Source organism: Schistocerca gregaria, chromosome X, assembly GCF_023897955.1.
Source record: "Schistocerca gregaria isolate iqSchGreg1 chromosome X, iqSchGreg1.2, whole genome shotgun sequence".
NCBI lineage: Eukaryota > Metazoa > Arthropoda > Insecta > Orthoptera > Acrididae > Schistocerca > Schistocerca gregaria.
Genome location: NC_064931.1, coordinates 498,374,533 through 498,396,728, shown reverse-complemented (window position 1 = coordinate 498,396,728; position 22,196 = coordinate 498,374,533). Strand labels below are relative to the sequence as shown.

General features: G+C 39.1%; 1 protein-coding gene across 1 annotated transcript in view; it reads left to right on the top strand.

Annotated features, from left to right (window-relative positions):
* LOC126297521 (nose resistant to fluoxetine protein 6-like) overlaps positions 1 to 22,196 on the top strand; it is a 310,627-nt gene that overhangs the window by 281,348 nt on the left and 7,083 nt on the right. Inside the window, exon 10 of the mRNA XM_049988414.1 lies at positions 18,685 to 18,764. Within this exon, the coding sequence (XP_049844371.1) occupies positions 18,685 to 18,764 (80 nt within the window). The remainder of the gene's footprint in view (positions 1 to 18,684; positions 18,765 to 22,196) is intronic.

The following is a 22,196-nucleotide window of genomic DNA, read 5'->3' as shown; positions in this document are numbered from 1 at the left end:
GGCCCGCATGTTCGTCAGATGTGACATCCCCGGATTTCTTTCTGTGAGGAAAGTTGATGGATATTTGCTATCATGATCCACCGACAACGCCTGACAACATGCGTCACCGTATTGTCAATGCATGTGCGAACATTACGGAAGGCGAACTACTCGCTGTTGAGAGGAATGTCATTACACGTATTGCCAAATGCATTAAGGTTGACGGACATCATTTTGAGCATTTGTTGCATTAATGTGGTATTTACAGCTAATCACGCCGTAACAGCATGCGTCCTCAGAAATGATAAGTTCACAAAGGTACATGTATCACATTGGAACAACCGAAATAAAATATTCAAACATACCTACGTTCTGTATTTTAATTTAAAAAACCTACCTGTTACCAATTGTATGTCTAAAAATTTGAACCATACGTTTGTGACTATTACAGTGCCACTGTAACTGGGTGCTCTCTTTTGATGCTAGTCAATTGTCAGGATCAGCATTACTGCAAAGGGCATTTTATTCTAAAGCATTATGACAGGGTGAAAAACACTAAATAAATTACTTTTTCTCTCTGAACAACATGTGGGCAGGGTGGGTTCTTCCTTGGCTCGGGTATGAGGTAGAATGAAACAGCATTTTTACATAACTTTTATTGAAAGTTTTGTACAACGGTTTCCTTACTGGATTGTTCTGGCTGCGAGAGCGGCAGCTGTGTCGTCTGCGAAGCCTTCTGTTGCGTGGGCGGCGGCGTCTCGTGTCGCTGTTTTGCCCAGTTGATTGGAGACGTACATCTTGAGATGGTCCGTTTATTTACTGAGAACGAATCTTGAATTGGATGGTGATACCTCAGATGTGGCGTCCCAGTGTTTCTCTTCTCTATGGGCCATGTGTGTCAGTGTTGTGCGTCAGCCAGTGGAGCGGCGCGGTGGTGGCGGGGGGAGGCCAGTGTCCCGAACTAGAACAACAGACTCCAGCTTGCCAGTCTTCGGCTGTGAGATCTTCTTCCCAGCTCACAGGTGACTGCTGATGTGAGGCCGTCTCCTTCCCGTCCTCACGAGTCACCGGTATGCGTAAAAATCAGTCTTCAAATACCTTCTAACTTCTGTCTTCTGGCGGAGAGGCTGCTGCTTGCTATTCCATTACAGCGGCGGACTTGGTGCTTCTGTGTATGATGTAGTCTCTTCCTGCATGACGGTCTTCAGCACCGACTGAACTGTACCGGAACTGAAAACTACTGTCGGGCCCACTGCATCTTGCGTATTTATTTACTTCAGTTCAATGGAGGTGAACAACTTCACGGTCAATTCCTCTTCTGTCATGTTGACAAGCTTCTCGAAGAATCTTTGTAACGTTGATCATTGGCTCTTGGAATGTAGGCGAGGGCCTTTGATCACATGTGACAATTGAGAAACACGTGAGCTGGTCATTGCCTCTTCTGTCACGTTGAAAAGCTTCTCAAAGAATCTTCGTAACATCGGTCATTGGCTCCTGGAATGTAGGCGAGTGCCTTTGATCACATGTGACAATTGAGAAACACAAGAGCTGATCAGGCGATGCCTTGTCGGCTGAATCAACAGCTTCCGCTTATGTGGGGAAGGCGATGGCTTCTCCTGAACGTGATGACTTGCAAGTGGTCATTGCCTCTTCTGCTCTGCCCACTATTTGCCAGTGTGTAACTCTTCTAAGTTTTTCATTTATTTTCTAATTTCTACTTCACTTCACATTGATTTCAGTAATTTATTTACCTATCTTAAGTACCACTCAACATTCCTCCACTCTTCGGAGAAATTAGCCCTCGAATTTACCACTCGATATTCCTCCACTCTTCACGTGGCAAAAACACTAACACAAGTAATGAAAACTCTCGATTTAGACGATTACACATGCTTCACATTAAGTATGTTGAAAATACTTTATCACTTTACTAAAGCACTGTACGCTCATGAATCACATAGTTCACACATAAATTGTTATAATAAGTGTAAAAAGCCTTGATGACAATGAATAAACAAAAATAGATTTTTCACTTAGAAAATTACTTAGTAACACCTGTGTAATCTACCCTATATTAATGCAAGAATATCTGTTCTACAGTATTGTTTGTTTTAACATGAGACTGTTTAATAAAGACTGAAGTACAATAAACAAAATTAATACACTAATGCTCACAAGTAACCACTGAGGTACTCCACTTGAGAGTGTGGTATCAAATTAACAGGGATTTGATGAAGTGGTATATTATTATTTGGTTTATTGTTTCGTCGTAAATAAAACAAAACTGTACAAAGCAGAAACACCAACACAAAGGTTCCAGACATACCCGTTCCTAGCATTACAATTGTAGTTTTGTGTTCACTTTTTAACTTTAAGGCATGTTGCATCATAACATTGGCATCAATTTTGCCTTGCTGTGAGTTTATGAACATCTCTAATGACTTCAGAAGGGAACTGTCAAGGGAGTCATTGAGGTAGGATAGGTTTTGTGTAGGAAATGCTTGAATGGCGTTTTCTGGCCAATAAATTAGAGGAAAGAAAAGAAGGAATACATTGTTAACTACAAGTTCTACATGTTTCTATGTTCAACTTTTTTTCTTAAAAAATAAAACATTATCATTTAGTAATTGTTTACATTTGTATACTATCCACAGTCTACTATGATCTAACTAGGACATTTGCACCCTTGGTCGAAGACTGTATGGTGCCATACCTGTATGTTGTGCTGGCTTGGCCAATCTTTTTCCTTTTCGAGAACTTCCTCCAGCCTTTGGAAAAGAAGACACATCTGGAGCACCATTAAAAGGTTTTAAACGAGTTGCATGGACAATAGTAGTTCGGGTGGGCAGTTGCAATTTAACGTTGACTAGTGACGTGATCTCAATAATTTGGTAAGGACCTTTGTAGTTTGTCACTAATTTCTTCGTTTTTCCTTTCACAATGTATGGGGTTCACAGCATCACCCACTGACTGATTTTGTGATCTGGATATTTAGCTTGAGCATTACCTAATCTTTCCTGTCGTTTCAAAGCCTTTGTATTAGATTTTTGAACCTTTTTCCATACATCCTTCATCATTCGACAAAAATCTTTTACTGTTTCTCTGACTTTTCCGTTTTTCTGCCTGATTACATCAAAAGGGGACAGCATTTTTCTCGCATAGACCACTTCATAAGGTGACATGCAAGTTGCTACATGCGTTTTGGCGTTGTATACCGACACGATTATTGGTAAATGTGTATCCCAATTAGAATGTTGTCCATTAATATAATAACTAAGCATCTTGCCAATTGTCCGATGAACTCTTTCTGTGCATCTGTTGCACTGAGGGTGTAACGGAGTTGTGCGTAATTTACATATTTTTAGTAAGTGGCATAGCTGTTTCATTAATTCACACATAAAATTAGATCCCTGATCTGCGATAATAGCTTCAGGTACACCAAATTTAAGTATCCAGTTGCTAACTAAAGCCTGGGAAACTGTGTTTGCTTGCTGATCTGGGAGACTCACCATAGCTACATAGCGTGAAAAGTGATCTATAATCGTAAGAACATACTTATTACCAGCAGGTGTTTTATGAAATGGTCTGTAAATATCAACTCCGCAGATTTGAAATGGGAATGAAGCCTCAGTGAGTCTCTGTAAGGGTATTGTTAAACGAGAAAGTTCATCTCGTTGTGTGCACGCCATGCAATTACGAACGTACTGCGCAACATCCTGCTTTCTGGTTTGCCACCAAAATCGCTCTGCTACGCGTCTTTCGGTTGTCCGCTGTCCACCATGTCCTGCAAGGATATGATCGTGGGGCTCTGCCATTATTTCTTGTCTATGGTGTTGGGGAACAACAATTCGCGGTCCAAGTTCTGTTTTACGCCATAATACACCATCTTCAAAGCAAAATTGTTTTTGAGTTGCGTATTTTTTGCATTCTGTATCCTCATCTTGTGCCTTTCTCCAGTCCTCAGTATCTCGACCTGTTGCTTCCGACTTAGGCAATCTGCATTCGTGTGTTTTTTGCCTGGTTTATGGATAACTTTGAAATCCGTTTCAGAAAGACATAGGACCCAATGGGTGAGATGGCCAGATGGATCCTTTAACCCGAGCATCCATTTTAAAGCTGCATGATCTGTAATAACCTTGAATTTCCTATCATACAAGTAGCATTTAAAGTATTTGATGCTGTAAATAACACTTAACAATTCTTTCTCCGTTGTGGAATAATTTCTTTCTGCCATTGTTAGTTGTCTCGAAGCATAGGCTATGGGGTGTTCTGCACCATTAATATTCTGACTCAAAGCAACTCCTACTGAATGACCACTTATGTCACAGGATAAAATAAATTCTTTATTATAATCTGGATAGCCTAATACTGGACTATGTGTTAACTCATCTTTAAGGGTTTGAAATGCTGATTCACAATCTTCAGACCAATGAAATTTTGCACCCTTTTTCAATAATTGGATTAAGGGTTGGGCAGTTTCAGCAAAAATTTGAACATATTTTCGGTAATACGATGCGAGACCAATGAAACTTTGTACTTCCTTAACACGTTGTGGTGTTGGGAAGTCCTTAACTGCCGAAATTAATCGAGGATCTGTTTTAATTCCTCTTTCACTAATGACATGCTCTAGGTACGTAACCTCTGTCAATGCAAAACTATATTTTTCCATGTTTCTAAGTTTCTGAAAAATGTTACACAGATGCACAGCATGTTCAGTAATGTCTTTGGAGAATACAATAATATCGTCTAGATATACACAACATTGCTGGGTTCTGAGTCCTCGCAATACTTCATTGAGTAGTCTTTGAAAAGTTGCTGGGGCGTTTTTCAAACCGAAAGGCATTCTTTTAAATTGCCAGTGGCCTCCAGGGGTAGAAAATGCTGTTTTATGCCTATCGTCAGGTGCAACTTCCAATTGATGATATTCGCTACGTAAATCGATTGTTGAAAAGTATTTACTGTTACCCAAACTGTCAATGATATCTGTAATGTTTGGAAGAGGATAAACATCTGAGATAGTTTGTTTGTTAAGGTGTCTGTAGTCACAACAAAATCTATATCGTTACGTACCATCGGGAGACTTCTTTGGAATAACTACAATATTTGAATTATAAAGCGAATCAGAATATTCTATAATTCCATCTTTTAGATGCTGTTCTAAAAATTCATCCAGTACTGGCTGTAAGTGATGCGGAACTCTATAAGGCTTCCTATCAACTGGGGGGGGGGGGGGGCTATTTCCTGTTGGGATCCTATGCTGAGTGATATCTGTTGCTGGCAGTGGACCTTCTGCATTAAATAAATCTTGGAACTCAACTAAAACTGCTTCTATCATGTCTCTATCATTTCCTTTCAAATGCTCAATCTTCTGGCGTAATGCAGTTTTATAGGCATCTGGTTTCTGACAATCAGTAATATCTGACTAAATGAAATCTTCTTCCAAAGTACTGACTGTAGCTATTAATATTCCCTTATGCAACTCTTTGTCCTCCACTCCGAAATTGTCAATATGTACCGGTACTTTTCTTTCTCCCTCAACGTCTTGAACCCATACAACACTTCTACGTACAAAACAATGTGATACATCTAATTCCACATTTTCCTCTAATGGCTCTATTAGACACATTGTATCTGTAGGCACCTCGGGTTCAACGGTCATCCAGAAAAGTTTTCCTGAGCCAAATGGTATCTTATCCTGCGAATCAACCTTCAAGGACGTTGCACACAGTGTAGTTGATTTCGCCTTCCGGTTGGGGAAATCTTGTGGCAGCGGGCCCTTTGCAGCGGTGTCACCTAGCTAAAACACTATTCCGCTAAGTTCTACAGTTTGCTGTCTGAGGTCGATTTTAGCGTGATGTTTATTTAGGAAATCCAGCCCTAGGATCGCGTCGTACCCATCAGTTACCTTTGTTACCACTTCTACTTCATCTTGAAATTGTACACCGTGAATATAGAAAATCAATTATGTACACCCTAATGACTTCACTGTATCTCCTCCTACTACACTCAATCTGTACCTTGGAGGGTCATATTTCTTTTCTCGAATGCATTCATTACTCACTATTGATACATCTGCGCCTGTACCCACCAGTATCCTTGCCTCTTTATCCTGTATGGTAGCAGATAACCAGCATTCTGCCGTCACATTCGCCTTAATGGCATGAAATTTTATTGGGAACGCCCGGCGGTGGCTCCAACATTCCCGTTTGAGTTTAACTGATTTCTGTTTCCAAAAACTTTCTTAGACCTGCATTCCTTGAATGTGTGACCTATTCTTTGACAATTAGTGCAATGAGGTTGTCTGCAGTTTTTTGCTATATGTCCCTGTCGATCACACATAAAACATCATACTCCAGCTGAAAATACATTTCGTTTCTCCTTGTATCTGGTGGCAATGTCCATTTCTTCGAAAGCGTCGCCACAGATACAGCTTCCGCTAAATTTTTAGGAAACTCTGCCCTGACACGACGGGACGTTTCAGGAGGTAACCCACGTAAAAATGTATCCAGAGCTCTATCTTCTGCCTCTTGTAAAATAACTTCATTTGCTTTATCACTAGTCGTCAACTGATAGGTGTTAATATTAACTTTTCTAATCCTATTTACAAAGCTTTCTAACGACTCGTTTTGCCTCTGAGTGATAGTCCTTAATTTTTCCCTATAAAATCTACAGCTGTTCTGTTTTTGAAAACGTTTAAGTAATCCTTTCTTCAATTCCTCAAATCTTGGAGCAGTCCGTAATTCTTCATATAATACGTGTGCTTTAGCCTCTCCTATCAATCTTAACTTTGTCATTTGTAAGAGCTGTTCATCTGACCATGATCCTAACTTTGCAGCTGCTACTAAATCATCAGAAAAGGCTGTTATGTCCTCGCCAGGTTTACCTCAAAAAGGAATTACCATGGCTGCTGCTGAGGAATCTAGGGTGGGAGGGATTGAACTGGTTTTCCAAACCTCACACAACTGTTTAAATAATGCATTATTTTTATTTTTAAGCTGTGCTATTTGATTAACTAAGCTCTGAATAGCTTCCTCAGTAGGAACCGCGTGTGGTGATGACTCTGACTTCGTACGATTTCGTGTCATCATTTTACAAACTATTAGTTACACAATCTTATTACACTGGATTAAAAGATGTTTAAATATTTTCGACAAACTCTTAAAATTGTGAGAGAAAATACACTTCTAAATAAATAAAGAAAATATTACGACTGCTATGTAAACCTCTATCCTTTCACACATTAAACAATACTAACTGTGGACCTTCAGTGACTGTCATTCACCCCTCATATTGAGCCAAGGGTTTTTTCTCTGACACCAAATGTAACTGGGTGCTCTCTTTTGATGCTCGTCAGTTGCCAGGATGAGTGTTACTTTTTCTCTCTGAACAACATGTGGGCAGGGTGGGTTCTTCCTTGGCTCGGGTATGAGGTAGATAACTTTTATTGAAAGTTTTGTACAACAGTTTCCTTACTGGATTGTTCTGGCTGGGAGAGGGGCAGCTGGTCGTCTGCGAAGCCTTCTGCTGCGTGGGCGGCGGCATCTGATTACACCTGGCGGTGTATATCTCGTGTTGCTGTTACGCCCAATTGGCTGCATCTTGAGATGGCCCGTTTAATTATTGAGAACGAAGTTCTGAGTCAGATGGTGATACCTCGGATGTGGCATCCCAGTGTTTCTCTTCTCTATGGGCCGCATTTGTCAGTGTTGTGCGTCGGCCAGTGGAGCAGCATGGCAGGGGAAGGCCAGTGTCCCGGACTCGAACAACGGAGTTCAGCTTGCCAGTCTTCAGCTGTCAGATCTTCTTCCCAGCTCACAGGTGACTGCTGATGTGAGGCCGTTTCCTTCCCGTCCTCACGAGTCACCCGGGTGCGTAAAAATCAGTCTTCAAATCTTCTAGCTTCTGTCTTCTGGCGGTGAGGCTGCTGCTTGCTATTCCATTACAGCAGCGGACTTGGTGCTTCTGTCTATGATGTAGTCTCCTCCTGCATGGCGGTCTTCAGCACCGACTGAATTGTACTGGAACTGAAAGCTGCTGTCGGGCCCACTGCGCCTCACGTATTTATTTACTTCAGTTCACTGGAAGTGAAATACTTCACGGTCATTTCCTCTTCTGTCACGTTGAAAAGCTTCTCGAAGAATCTTCTTAATGTCGGTCATTGGCTCTTGGAATGTAGGTGAGTGCCTTTGATCACATGTGAGAATTGAGAAACACAAGAGATGGTTGGGTGCCCTGATGGCTCAATCGACAGCTTGTGCTTCTGTGGGGAGGGCGATGGCTTCTCCTGAACGTGTTGACTTGCAAGCGGTCATTGCCGCTTCTGCTCTGCCCGCTGTTTACCAGTGTGTAACTCTTCTAAGTTTTTCATTTATTTTCTAATTTCTACTTCACTTCACATTGATTTCAGTAATTTATTTACCTATCTTAAGTACCACTCAACATTCCACCACTCTTCGGAGAAATTCGACTTTGAAGTTACCACTCAACAGAATCAATCACAAAGCGAAAAAGGGGTGAAACTAAAACATTCAAATTTCTTTACATACTAAACGAATATGTAATAAAAAATTGGGGTTCTTATTTTAAAAAAACGCAGTTGATATCCATTTGACCTATGGCAGTGCCATCTAGCGGGCTTAACTATAGCGCCATCTGGTTTCCCCTTTCAAGCTAGACAAGTTTCGTTCTTTGTAGTTTTTTCGTTTGACGCTTATTTCATGAGATACAGTATTTGGCCCGGTCATGATCAATGGACCACCCTGTATACCGTATTTACTCGAATCTAAGTCGCACTTTTTTCGGGTTTTTGTAATCCAAATCCCAAGTTTCAACCACGGCATTTTCATACATTATCCAACGAAGTAAATACAAATTCCGTATTGTTCATCTTCGAATGTAGCAGCATTTCAATGTACTATGAAAATCCGACTGGCAAGATTATTTGGGATGTTTGTCAATATGGCCAACTCTTACGTTCCGAAGTTTTTTTTTCCCTGTGAGAAGAAATGGTTGCTGGTAGGAACTTTTACGAATTGTGAATCACATACAGTATTCTCTTCACCATAAAAATAATACGAATATAAACATTTTGCCATGTATTCTTTTGTGTTTTCTGCTATCTCATTTAAATCCTGTCTGCCTAATATACTACGAAACTAGAGTGAGACAACTGCAAACGCGGAAGAATATACATATCATGTCATGTTTATATTCGTATTATTCTTATGTTTAATAGTGATACATTCAGAAATGAAGCACGTCAATTGACTAGATTTTTAAATCTATTATGACTTTAATTTCTGTGCAGAATGTAATATACTAAAGAGGCGTCTGCAAAGATTTTCAAACGGAGAAAAATAAACTCTCGTTCAGATCATCTTCTATCATACGCAGCCCATTATTTGGTTCTTGTTGATCATTATCAAAGAAAGCAGCAGTCTAATTAACAACAAATAGCAGTCTCTTGCCATTGTTTCGCTAATGAGACTATTCCTCTCTCTCCTCTTGCGGCCGGCGGTAGCGCGCACAAAAGCAAGCAATGCCGCGAGTGGCGACAGGCCGTAAATACTAATTATCAGAATGCAACAAACATTGCATGACACAGTACACTAATGCATTTACAGCTTAGAGTGACTTAAACACCTGTAACAAAGAGAACGGCACTTATCAGATCAAAGAAAAATAAGCAATCAATTCAAACCAGGTGAAGCAAGTGAAAAAGGAAGGGTACCCGTATAAATACGGATGGAGCGCCTGACGCATAGCAATGGCTACCTGGTAAAGCTTAACTGCTAAGCTTACGACTCGAACCAAACTACTGTAGTTGTATCGTCATTCATTCGACCTAAATTGTGTCTCATATTACAATAGACCAACATTGTTTCGATTTGGAGGTGCGGCCTATAACGTTTCTCTTCCCTTGAATTTCGAGTCTCAAATTTCAAGTGCGTCTTCGATTCGGGATTTTTTTTCCCTTGATTTCGCGTCTCATTTTTCAGGTGGGCTTATATTCGAGTAAATACGGTATATAAAAATATATACCTTTTATTTCTGTATGTGGCTTGCCCCAAATCAAAATGTACCTGTTTTGTACATCAAAATGTGTATATGTTTTACAAAATTGAGAGGAAGTAAAGAGCAAAAATAATTACAATAATGATAATAATAATAATAATAATAATAATAATAATAATATAATTGTTATTATCACATTATAATCATGACCAATGTGGAAGGGGATCTGCAGCTATGCTCTGGCTGAAGTGTCAGGATACACATAGCAAGCGATTAAGTGTATTACATATCCAAAAACCTTTGAAGTTAATGCTATATTCAGCCTTGAATTATGGACAACAAAGAAGCAGTTTCTGTAGTATGGTATATAATGTCTTGTGTTCCGTGCTGAATCCTGCAGAACACACAAACTGTACTTTCTACTGCCTGTCTGTGGCTTCATCCTTCCCTTTGATTTTGAAAGTCAAATATTTTGTTCTTCTTACTACTACTGATGAAAAAATTTTCAGATTAATTGTATGATGGTACAGTTGTGTTACTAGTTCCACTTACTCTGTACATTATCCTGAGGCTCTTTAATGTAGAACTGACTAAAATTATGGTCACAGTCTGTAACTTCAATAATTTGAATATTTCATCACCTATCTGAATGCAAAAGTCAGAAGCACTTTTTCATGTTTTGCATTACCAGATTCTGTGACCTGTTATGTATACCACAAATAAACCTAGTGTGTGGCCCTTTCTTGAAATATAACACACCACAATGTGAATATTTGTTTTATGTTCATAGCACGTAATTTTACATACATAAGCAAAGTCAACACTATGTAATTACATTGTTTTTGGTGTACATACTGAAGTTTTTCACACCATTGTGCAGCTATTTAATTCATGTAGTACTTTAATAATTCAATCCTTAGTTCAATAGTATTTATATGCAATTTAATTCTACATTTATTGCTATGACAGAATTGTTGCATACATTATAATTCATTTTAATTTCAAGATATAGTTGCAGTTAAGCATAAGGAACTTTTTAAGTTGCCTTTTAAAAGTATCTCCAGTGAAAATCTATGAATCATTTGCAAGTGGTCCCTTTGAAATCAGAGGTTTTTGTTGTTAAAGTTAATCTTCTGTTGACCATATGAAAATCTGTTTTATGCCTCATATCATGATTGTGAAATTGCATGTTCCTATTTGTGGTCTTGGTGTCTACTTTCACTAGCATAATAGCTTGTACCATATAAACGGCATAAACTGGTAAATTGTCTTTTACAAGATATTCATGGTACCACTATCACTATGAAAAGCTATTTGGTTTCCAGTCAAGTGACATTGTTAAAAACTGTGACATTTTGAAAAATATCACCCTCGTCATCTTCTGGTGGAGTCTACATCTACATGACTACTCTGCAATTCACATTGAAGTGCTTGGCAGAGGTTTCATCGAACCACAATCATACTATCTCTCTACCATTCCACTACCTAACAGCGCGCGAGAAAAACGAACACCTAAACCTTTCTGTTCGAGCTCTGATTTCTCTTATTTTATTTTGATGATCAACCCTACCTATGTAGGTTGGGCTCAACAAAATATTTTCGCATTTGGAAGAGAAAGTTGGTGACTGGAATTTCGTAAAAAGATCTCGTCGCGACGAAAAACGTCTTTGCTGTAATGACTTCCATCCCAAATCGCGTATCATATCTGCCACACTCACTCCCCTATTACGTGATAATACAAAACGAGCTGCCCTTTTTTGCACCCTTTCGGTGTCCTTCATCAATCCCACCTGGTAAGGATCCCACACCGTGCAGCAATATTCTAACAGAGGACGAACGAGTGTAGTGTAAGCTGTCTCTTTAGTGAACTTGTTGCATCTTCTAAGTGTCCTGCCAATGAAATGCAACTTTTGGTTTGCCTTCCCCACAATATTATCTATGTGGTCTTTCCAACTGAAGTTGTTCGTAATTTTAACACCCAGGTACTTAGTTGAATTGACAGCCTTGAGAATTGTACTATTTATCGAGTAATCGAATTCCAACGGATTTCTTTTGGAACTCATGTGGATCACCTCACACTTTTCGTTATTTAACGTCAACTGCCACCTGACACACCATACAGAAATCTTTTCTAAATCGCTTTGCAACTGATACTGGTCTCCGGATGACCTTACTAGACGGTAAATTACAGCATCATCTGCAAACAACCTAAGAGAACTGCTCAGATTGTCACCCAGGTCATTTATATAGATCAGGAACAGCAGAGGTCCCAGGACGCTTCCCTGGGGAACACCTGATATAACTTCAGTTTTACTCGATGATTTGCCGTCTATTACTACGAACTGCGACCTTCCTGACAGGAAATCACGAATCCAGTCGCACAACTGAGATGATACCCCATAGGCCCGCAGCTTGATTAGAAGTCGCTTGTGAGGAATGGTGTCAAAAGCTTTCTGGAAATCTAGAAATATGGAATCAACTTGAGATCCCCTGTCGATAGCGGCCATTACTTCGTGCGAATAAAGAGTGATGTTAGTTTGGCAGTTCCTTTCGTGTAGGACTATTCCATAAGAGAAGGAAGTATATATTAATCCAAAATACACACTCCTTAGGGTTTCAGAATTAATATTTGAGAGAACCTTGTTAACATATATATATAGGTTAGGCTGTTTTCCCTCAGGTATGATAAAAAGGATTCCATGAAAGCCTGCCATCTATGAATTAACTCAAAAAATTACAATCCAAACAGTTCTTTGTCAAAATTTCATCATTGATAGTCTTTTGCCTATGTGGGCAATTTGGTTTAAAGTGAATAATATTTGTATTTAGTATGTTAACTTTTGATTATCTCTCTCGAAAAGTGCTCCTGCCTTTTAAATGACATTTTCAACCACTTTGCTAACGTACATCCACTGTCAACTTAAGGCAATAGCTCAGTAGTTTTGAACGTGCTTTTCTTCCCCCTTTTCGTCATTTATCTCTAATGATCTTATTGTCAGTGGGATGTTAAACCATAATCTTCCTTTTTGTGTGCAAGGGTTTAACAACAGCCAGTTCTAATTTGTCTGTGAATGTACCTTCTTCAAGAACATTGTTTATTACATGAACGCCGGCCGCGGTTGTCTCGCGGTTCTAGGCGCGCAGTCCGGAACTGTGCGACTGCTACGGTCGCAGGTTCGAATCCTGCCTCGGGCATGGATGTGTGTGATGTCCTTAGGTTAGTTAGGTTTAAGTAGTTCTAAGTCCTAGGGGACTAATGACCACAGCAGTTGAGTCCCATAGTGCTCAGAGCCATTTTTTATTACATGAACTAATGTTTTCAGCAATGTTTACATGAGTATGCCGACATTTTTGTTTCTGAAGATATCAATGAGCCAGAGAATGTTATCAGTGTCTGCTGCAGTTCTGTTTGCTACACATTCTGTTTCATGTGGAAATTACTTTCAACTATATCAATAAAGTTGTTGTTGTTGTTGTTGTTGTTGTCTTCAGTCCTGAGACTGGTTTGATGCAGCTCTCCATGCTACTCTATCCTGTGCAAGCTTCTTCATCTCCCAGTACCTACTGCAACCTACATCCTTCTGAATCTGCTTAGTGTATCCATCTCTTGGTCTCCCTCTACGATTTTTACCCTCCACGCTGCCCTCCAGTACTAAATTGGTGATCCCCTGATGCCTCAAAACATGTCCTACCAACCGATCCCTTCTTCTGGTCAAGTTGTGCCACAAACTTCTCTTCTCCCCAATCCTATTCCTCATTAGTTATGTGATCTACCCATCTAACCTTCAGCATTCTTCTGTCTTCTCTACTTCGACCATCATCAGTTATTTTACTCCCCAAATAGCAAAACTCCTTTACTACTTTAAGAGTCTCATTTCCTAATCTAATGCCCTCAGCATCACCCGACTTAATTCGACTACATTCCATTATTCTCGTTTTGCTTTTGTTTATGTTCATCTTATATCCTCCTTTCAAGACACTGTCCATTCCATTCAACTGCTCTTCCAAGTCCTTTGCTGTCTCTGACAGAATTACAATGTCATCGGCGAACCTCAAAGTTTTTATTTCTTCTCCATAGATTTTAATACCTACTCCAAATTTTTCTTTTGTTTCCTTACTGCTTGCTCAATATACAGATTGAATAACATCGGGGAGAGGCTGCAACCCTGTCTTACTCCCTTCCCAACCACTGCTTCCCTTTCGTGTCCCTCGACTCTTATAACTGCCATCTGGTTTATGTACAAATTGTAAATAGCCTTTCGCTCCCTGTATTTTACCCCTGACACCTTTAGAATTTGAAAGAGGGTATTCCAGTCAACATTGTCAAAAGCTTTCTCTAAGTCTACAAATGCTAGAAACATAGGTTTGCCTTTCCTTAATCTTTCTTCTAAGATAAGTCGTAAGGTCAGTACTGCCTCACGTGTTCCAGTGTTTCTACGGCATCCAAACTGATCTTCCCCGAGTACTCGTGAAAAATATTGCAAACTAAAAAGGGATAAGATATTACATCATTATTCACGGTTAACTCTGCATTATTAATTTTACTTCCTGTTCAGTTATTTCTGATCTGTTGGCTTATACTTTCTTATTTTAATCATCTGCCTTCTTTGCATAGCTTATACTAGCACTGCTTATAGAGTTCTTTATTTAACTTGGAGGTAGTCAGTCTGTGCAAGATACAAATATTTTCCTTTTTTCAGCCCTTTTGTTTTAACATCTAAAGGCATAGCTTTTCTTTTTAAGAATGGGTTTGTTTACTGTTTATCTGCCTGGCCAGAACTTCTAAGAACATGTTCCTTTTGTTGTTGATCCCAAGTTACTGATCCCTAAGATTCCTGTTTAAACTCTGTCTTAGTATGGCTCTCTTTTTTTGGCACTAAAGTCTGACTCAAATGATCAGAGAGGTGACCATAATAATTGGTTACAACATGATCTATTGAACTGCTGTGCATGTTAGTAATTCAGATGGGTACAAGGCCAAATAAATCTTTAGCCCCATGATATGGGATAAAATCTTAAAATGTTCATGTTCAGATCTCAGAGTTTGACAATATTTAAACTTGTGCAAACCTACCATTAATTTACTCAAAATTCGATCAAGGGATTTCAGGATAGTATCAAAATCTACAGAGAGGGATCAATATATACTTACCAGCAAGAAAGAAACAGACTGAAATATGAATTTGAGCATTACTGTTTCAAACTCTTGGTCAACACAATACTTATTCTCCCACAACAAATTTTCTGTGATAATTACAAGCTTTCTATTTCCTAAAGTAAATGGTATGCCACATATAATGTGTGCTCTAATGTCAAATGTTGCTAGGTTATAGTCTTGTAATTTGAAATATGAATGTTATCTACAGATTTCTGTTGTACCATTCCTGTAATAAATTATTCACAAGCATCTGTTTTGTTACTGAAGGCCTCTAGATTATAATGCAAAAATGGTAGCTTATTATTGTATGAATTTGTGTCAGTCTGGGGCATTATAAATGAATGCACTGGCATTATCTAGTGTAGACCTGGAGGTGATTTCATTCGTCCCAAAAAAGGTCACTCATGTTCAGCAGATGCATTGCTTCCCATGTATGGCATTTCGTGATTAATTTTCCCAGGTACTTGTAATGTTTTTCCTTGAGAGGAATGACCTTTATAGCATTAGAGTGCACCTGAACATATTGCTTACTATTTTGAGAATTCTTGTTATTATGAAGTCCTTCCATAAGCTATTGAGATGGAGACTATAAGTTGTGTGAAACCTACTTCTCATACTGTGTATGTTCACAAATGTGACATTTTAAAATTTGCTGCACTTATTTTGTATCTGTTTATTAGCACTTTTTACTTTTTTATTTGTACACACCCATTCTGGCAATTCATGACACTGTGGAAGAGAAAAGATGATAATACTGCTGCTTCTCAGCTTGTGCAGTTACTTTTACTATATTAAAAATGACGTTATTCTTTTTTACCTTATTACATATCACTTTTTATAAAGTAAATTGAATAACTGTCTTGGAAGTTCATTATCTCACCGCAGCAACTGAGTTAACCACATTATGCAGATAACCATTTTGTATCGAAGTACTGGTACACAAATCCTTAAGCCATTTGCATATGTCCTATTGACAGCTGTAACAGGACAAAACATCTTATGGGTCAATTCGAAAGGTAGAGGAACACAGCACAGGGTTGTGGAAACTTATCACTAAGTAATTTGCTGTATTAACAATAATGATGGTGTAAGTACTGTGTCACATTGTAATTTTCTTTATTTGATTTCATTTTATTTTTCTTGTCATTTGGTGTACACACCATGAAGGCAGAACCTTATTATGTAGGTAGTGCATCTGTTGATTTTTTAAAAAAAGTTGTATAAGGACAAACAGAGCATACAACAGCTGATAATGTGTCATGGGAGCTCCTGATGCCTATCTTATGGAGCTGATGGGCGCAGTTATCATGAGGGAAATGCATATTTATGACATCTTAATGCTGTGAACAATGTAGTAATTTATTGCTGTAGATGAATAAGAAATTCTGAATTTACTCTGCCTGACAAAAAAGTGAAGCACCGAGAAGTGTATAACTGTGATTCGTGTTTAGTGTTGTTACCTGGCCTGGTAGGGTATATAAGGAACATGAACAATGTCAGATGTTGATTGATCACTGTGAAGGAGACAGAGATGCTGCGTACTCAAGTGAGACAGCGTTACCAGCATCTGACAGGTGGAAAGTGGTTTCATTGTTGGTCTTCATTTGATCAGCTGGTCGAATCATGCAATATGCAGATTTTTTAGGCATTTGAATGTGACAGTGGCCCGATGTTGGAGAGCATGGGAATGTGGAGGCAAGGTTCTAGTTGACAACATCTGATGACCATAAGAGAGGATCACCATATTGCACACCAATCACATTGTAACCCCTTTTCATCTGCACGTGCCCCCTTTTCATCTGCACCTGCCATCTGAGAACACATAATGGACTCCTGCAACATTTTGTTATCAGGCAACATCAATCGGAGACTAGGGCAGCTGGACTATGGAATTACCATCCTACGCATTGGGTGCCGTTCATACCACAACACAATGGCTGCATTTGGAGTGGTGCCATGAGTTGGAAGCAGACTGCTAATGAATGGTATTGCATTGTGTCCAGTGATAAACTAAGGTTCTGCAGTACCCTGTATGACCATTGTCAGTGAGTATGATGGTGACTTGGGGAGAGGTCTCAGTCTTCCAATGACTGGGAGAGGCACAGCAACGTTACTCCTGGTACCTTGGTGTGGGCAACCATTTGTTATTACTTCCAGTCATGGCTGTCAGTGATTAAAGGAACTCTAACAAACATCCTGCATCCTTGCATTTTAGCTCTCATGCAACTGTATCATAGTGCCTTTGCAAAGGGGCAGTGTTTGTCCACAAATGGTATGTATCTCTACACACTGTCTGCATTATGTTGAAGTACTTCTGTGGCCAGCAATATCCCCATATCTCACCCCAACAGAACATATTCTGAGCTCAAACATAATGAGGTATCTCTAACGGAATGATCTCCTCCCTGCCAGTCAACATGGATTCTGGAAACAATGATCATAAGAAACCAAACTTCCACTGTCACATTTGACATACTGAAAGCCATAGATCAAGGCAGTCGGGTAGATGCAGTCTTCCTGGATTTCCAAAAGGTTTTTACTCAGTACCACAACTGCACTTATTGTCAAAAGTACAGTCATATGGGCTTTCGTGTGAAATTTGTGCCTGGATTGGTAACTTTTTTGGTAGGGAGGACATAGCATGTTATCTTGGATGGAGATTCATCCATGGGAGAGTGTCACGAAGATGCTAAAAGATTTGCACTATCCAGTAAAAATGTACTTAGAAAGTTTCTGGAACAACTTTAAGTGATGAACCTAGAAATATATTACAAGCTCTATGTATCACTCGCATAGGGATTGAAAAAAAAAAAAACAATCTTAGACTAATTAGAGCATGCAAAGAGGTATTTGAGCAATCATTCTTCCTATGATCCATATGTGAATGGAATGTCGGAAGGCCCTAATAACTGGTACAATGGAACATATCCTCTTCCATGCACTTCACAATGGTTTGCAGTGTATAGGTGTAGATGTAGATTAGGTCAGTCAACTCCATCCCAACACTAGTATCTGGGATATCAAGCACCAGCTACAACAGTTCTGGGCCAGCTTGCCTCGCTACAAGATACAACGGGTTTATGATACCCTTCCCAACTGAATCGGTGCATGGATCCAGGTCAGAGAGGGTGGAACATGATATTGATAAGTGAGCTCATACTGCCAAGTTCTTTGTAAATTATACTTTATTTTGTAATCACCGAAATAATGTCACATACCCTCACAACCATAAAATTTCATTTTATTTCCTTCTCGCCTTCTAGGTGCTCACATTTTTTTTGTTGTCAGGAGTGTATTTTGAAACATTTCTTTATTAGTTGAGCAGATGTAGATGTAGGAAATCAGTGATCAATACTGATATGATTACTTAATAACCAAGCTAAATTTGACACTTCAGGTAGACTTCTTAGTATCTATCATCTGCTAAGCTGCAAAAAACTGTAAAATTTAGAAAGCTTAATATGTTTACCCATAAGATAGATAACTAACATATTAGATGCTGCATTGTAAAAAAAATGTTATTTCTTTTACAGTGTTTGTCCTGGAGTTGGTACTTATCCAATGATATGCAATTTTTTATAATTGCAAGTTTCCTTCTCATTCTCTCAAGCAGGTATGTACAGACAAAGCATAAAAAGTAGGATTCATCTAAAATCAAGTACACATGTGCGCACATTTTAGCATTTTATGTCTTAGTATTCAAGAGGTTTTGCTGTACAATTCCACATTATTCTCATGACAATTACGAGGTGCACCCGGTACAAAGCACCCATTTCCATCATGTGGATTACTTGAGTATCTGCTTTTGAGGAGCATCTTATTCATTTACCTATCAAACTTATGGGAAAGTGAGATGCATAATTTGATTTCTAGCTTGAAGATAAGTGAGAGCATGTGGTACTAATTAGCATATCAGAGAAATTTATGGAAGCAGTGATGTTGATGAATCATAAATTCAACTTGTATTGATAAATATAATATTAGTCATGTTTCATAAAGAAATAGTGGATTGCCTCCCATTGACTGCAGAGGAATTCCTGTGTTCAGTTGATAGAAAAAATTCTTGAGTGTCAGTGTAACTAAGTAAATTCACACATGACATATAACATTCAAAGTGAATAAAATTAGTTTTCTGGTGCTCTTGTCTGTGAGTAAATATCAGTTAATAGAATGCCATGGTGGTCATTTGCCAAGCAGTCTATAACAGCTCATGAGAGAAGAACAAACTCAACATACAGTTGTAATGGGACAGAAGCACTGCACTGTCTTGAAGAGCCACTGTTAATGTTAATCTCGGCTGCATAGGATTTATGAATCCTAAGTTGCAGATTCCAGATTTTACTCACCATTGAGATCCAGATATTAGTGGTAGGTGCACAGCACCAAACATTTAAGATACTGATAGTTCAGTTAGTTACATGCTCCATGGATTAATAGACTGATGTACTGTGATATGTGGAATGGGTAATTTTACAGGCTATTTCAAATAATTTATGTTTAAATATGATCCATGATGAACATTTTCAGATCAATTTACATTACAGCAAAAATATTTATTTAACACAAAATGTAAGTATCCAGCTCATTTACATTACATAAGCTATAAGTTTCTAAATATTTTTCAGCTGAATACGAGTTACTCAGAAGAAACCTTTCCAGTTTGCCTCTAATTTAGCTTTGCTGTCTGTCAGGTGCAGTACAATAAGATTTTACTAAATGGGGAAAACATGCTGAAAACCACGTATGAGGGGATAAAGAGCAAAACAGATCATGTTGACATATGGCCAGAAATACATCTGAAGAGAGTTACACCCTCTAGAAGGTGGAGATAAAGGGTTATTGATAGTGTAGGTGTCAGTGATTGAAATCAAACCAGGCAAGTGGGAATGATCTGTCTAGACTAGTGTTTTAGCTCCATATTTAATAGGGCATGAGCTGGTGTACCATTATGTAGTACCGGCATTACCCTCCATACCACAAATGGCACACCTCCCAGAACAGGAGCCAGTGTCACCTGCTGAAAGTGCAGATATGCGTCACCTGTGAGATGCTGTGGAAGGATGAATGGCCCCTGTTGCAGCTGAATTGGTGCTGATGGTTCACTGCTACCATACCATGGGGACTATGTAGCCCACAGGTGGGTGTTGTGAAAGCTGACTATACCGTCCCTTGTAGAAGTAGCCTCATCTGTGAATAGGATGGATGACAGGAATCGCAGAAACGTGATGACCTGTACGACGAACCAATGGCAAAACCATCACTTCAGAGGCAAACCCATAGATAATAAGTCCTGCACACGTCGTAATTGTTACGGATAGTGACAGTTGTCATAAAGAATGTTTCATATGGTTACTATTTTGTTAGCCTCCTTCTAGCTACAATGCAGAGCTTAAATCTTGCACAGAGTCAATCATAAACCTTTCGAGTGTACTCATTAAAAGATGTTGTCAGTAATAAAAACTAAACCAACCACCTTTCATCATATCAGTTGTATCCCACATGTGCTTAGTGAGGCACCATTAGTGACTGGCTGCATGGTGATGATGTGTGAGAGGAAGCCTGGTGAATGATACCTCATTCCGAGCTCAGGTTTCTGCATAAAGTTCCTGGTTGGTTCTATCTGGTGCTGTGGATGCAACATAGGTCCTAATTTGTTCCGGAGTCACCAGCAATGGCTGCTTATGTGATGCAGTTGTCTGGATGGTGTGGTGGTGGTTGGCTGATGCTGTTGCCTAGAGTATGCAATGTTGATGTTTCAAGATGGTGATGATAATGATTTACTTAGTCCAGCACAAGTTCTGAGGTGGGATATGAAGATGCTGGTAATAATTATGCTCCTCCATTGAGCTGTTATGATATTCATTGTGGCGGAGGTGCATGGGAAAGATGTGCAGGTCTGTGGTTAGAGGGTAACTGAATGGTGTTGGTGTTGAGGCTTTAGGGTCTCAGGGTTGTGCCTGTACACGGAGGGGCCAGTGTGGAAAAATGTATGGTTTGTTATATGCATGATCTATATGGGAATTTATAAGTGAGAGAACACAAAACAAATAGAGGTGAAGAGAAGGAGGGATGTAATATTACATCTGTGGCAACATTCAATGGTTGGTGAAATGGGAAGTGACCAAATATTAATGGGCACAAGCCTGCAGATGAAATAAGATGTATAATGGAGATATAGGTGGTTAAAGGAGGTGGAAACTTCATCAACTGGTATAGCATGCAAGTCAGTAGGGTCATCAGATACAGGATGTCAGGTGGACCATAAAGATAGAATTTGGAAGGGGCAAATATCCACACCACATAGTTCAAGGTGAATAGGGGGTCTTTTTGTGTATAGAATATGGAAAGATGTAATTTCCATTTTTTTATTGTTAGTAATTTGTACCTATTATGATTATTATTTTGAATGGTCACTGAGTATATTTTTTAGCTTAGTTTCGGATTGGGAGTTGATTCTAGTTACTGTAGTGTTCCTAAATCAGATAGGATGGTTTTGGATGCTGGGACATAAGCCAGTGAAAGAGGAAGCAGCAATATTTTGCTTCAGTCTTCTTGTAAGGTGATCCTAAACTGCACTAACAAAATTTTAGAAGTTGTTCAAGATAGGAAGAAAATAATCCTGAACAACCTCAGAAATTATTTTCTGCATATCATGAACAACCTCCAAAATTTTGTCAGTGGAGTGCAAATTCACACTGTGGAATTTATTTCCAAGTATCAGATCCAGTGACCATTGCAATGTCTGAACAGTGGGATGGAAAGCAAGGAAGGCTATGGCGCTAGCATGTTGGATCAGGTGAGCACTGGGGCAGATGAGTGGTAGGCTAAGTAAGCTTAATGATGTAGAAGCAATTCAATAATTTGGATTAACTGACTAAAATGTGTCCTCAAATATCATAACTTACCTATACCAAAACAAGTACTGAACAACTCACCTATTTTTGTTGGTAAAGTTCATCCCATGTTGTGTCAGTCCTAACAGGGTACTGTATACATAACACTTTTGCTAGTTACACAGTAAGGCAATTCTGATCAATGTCAGATT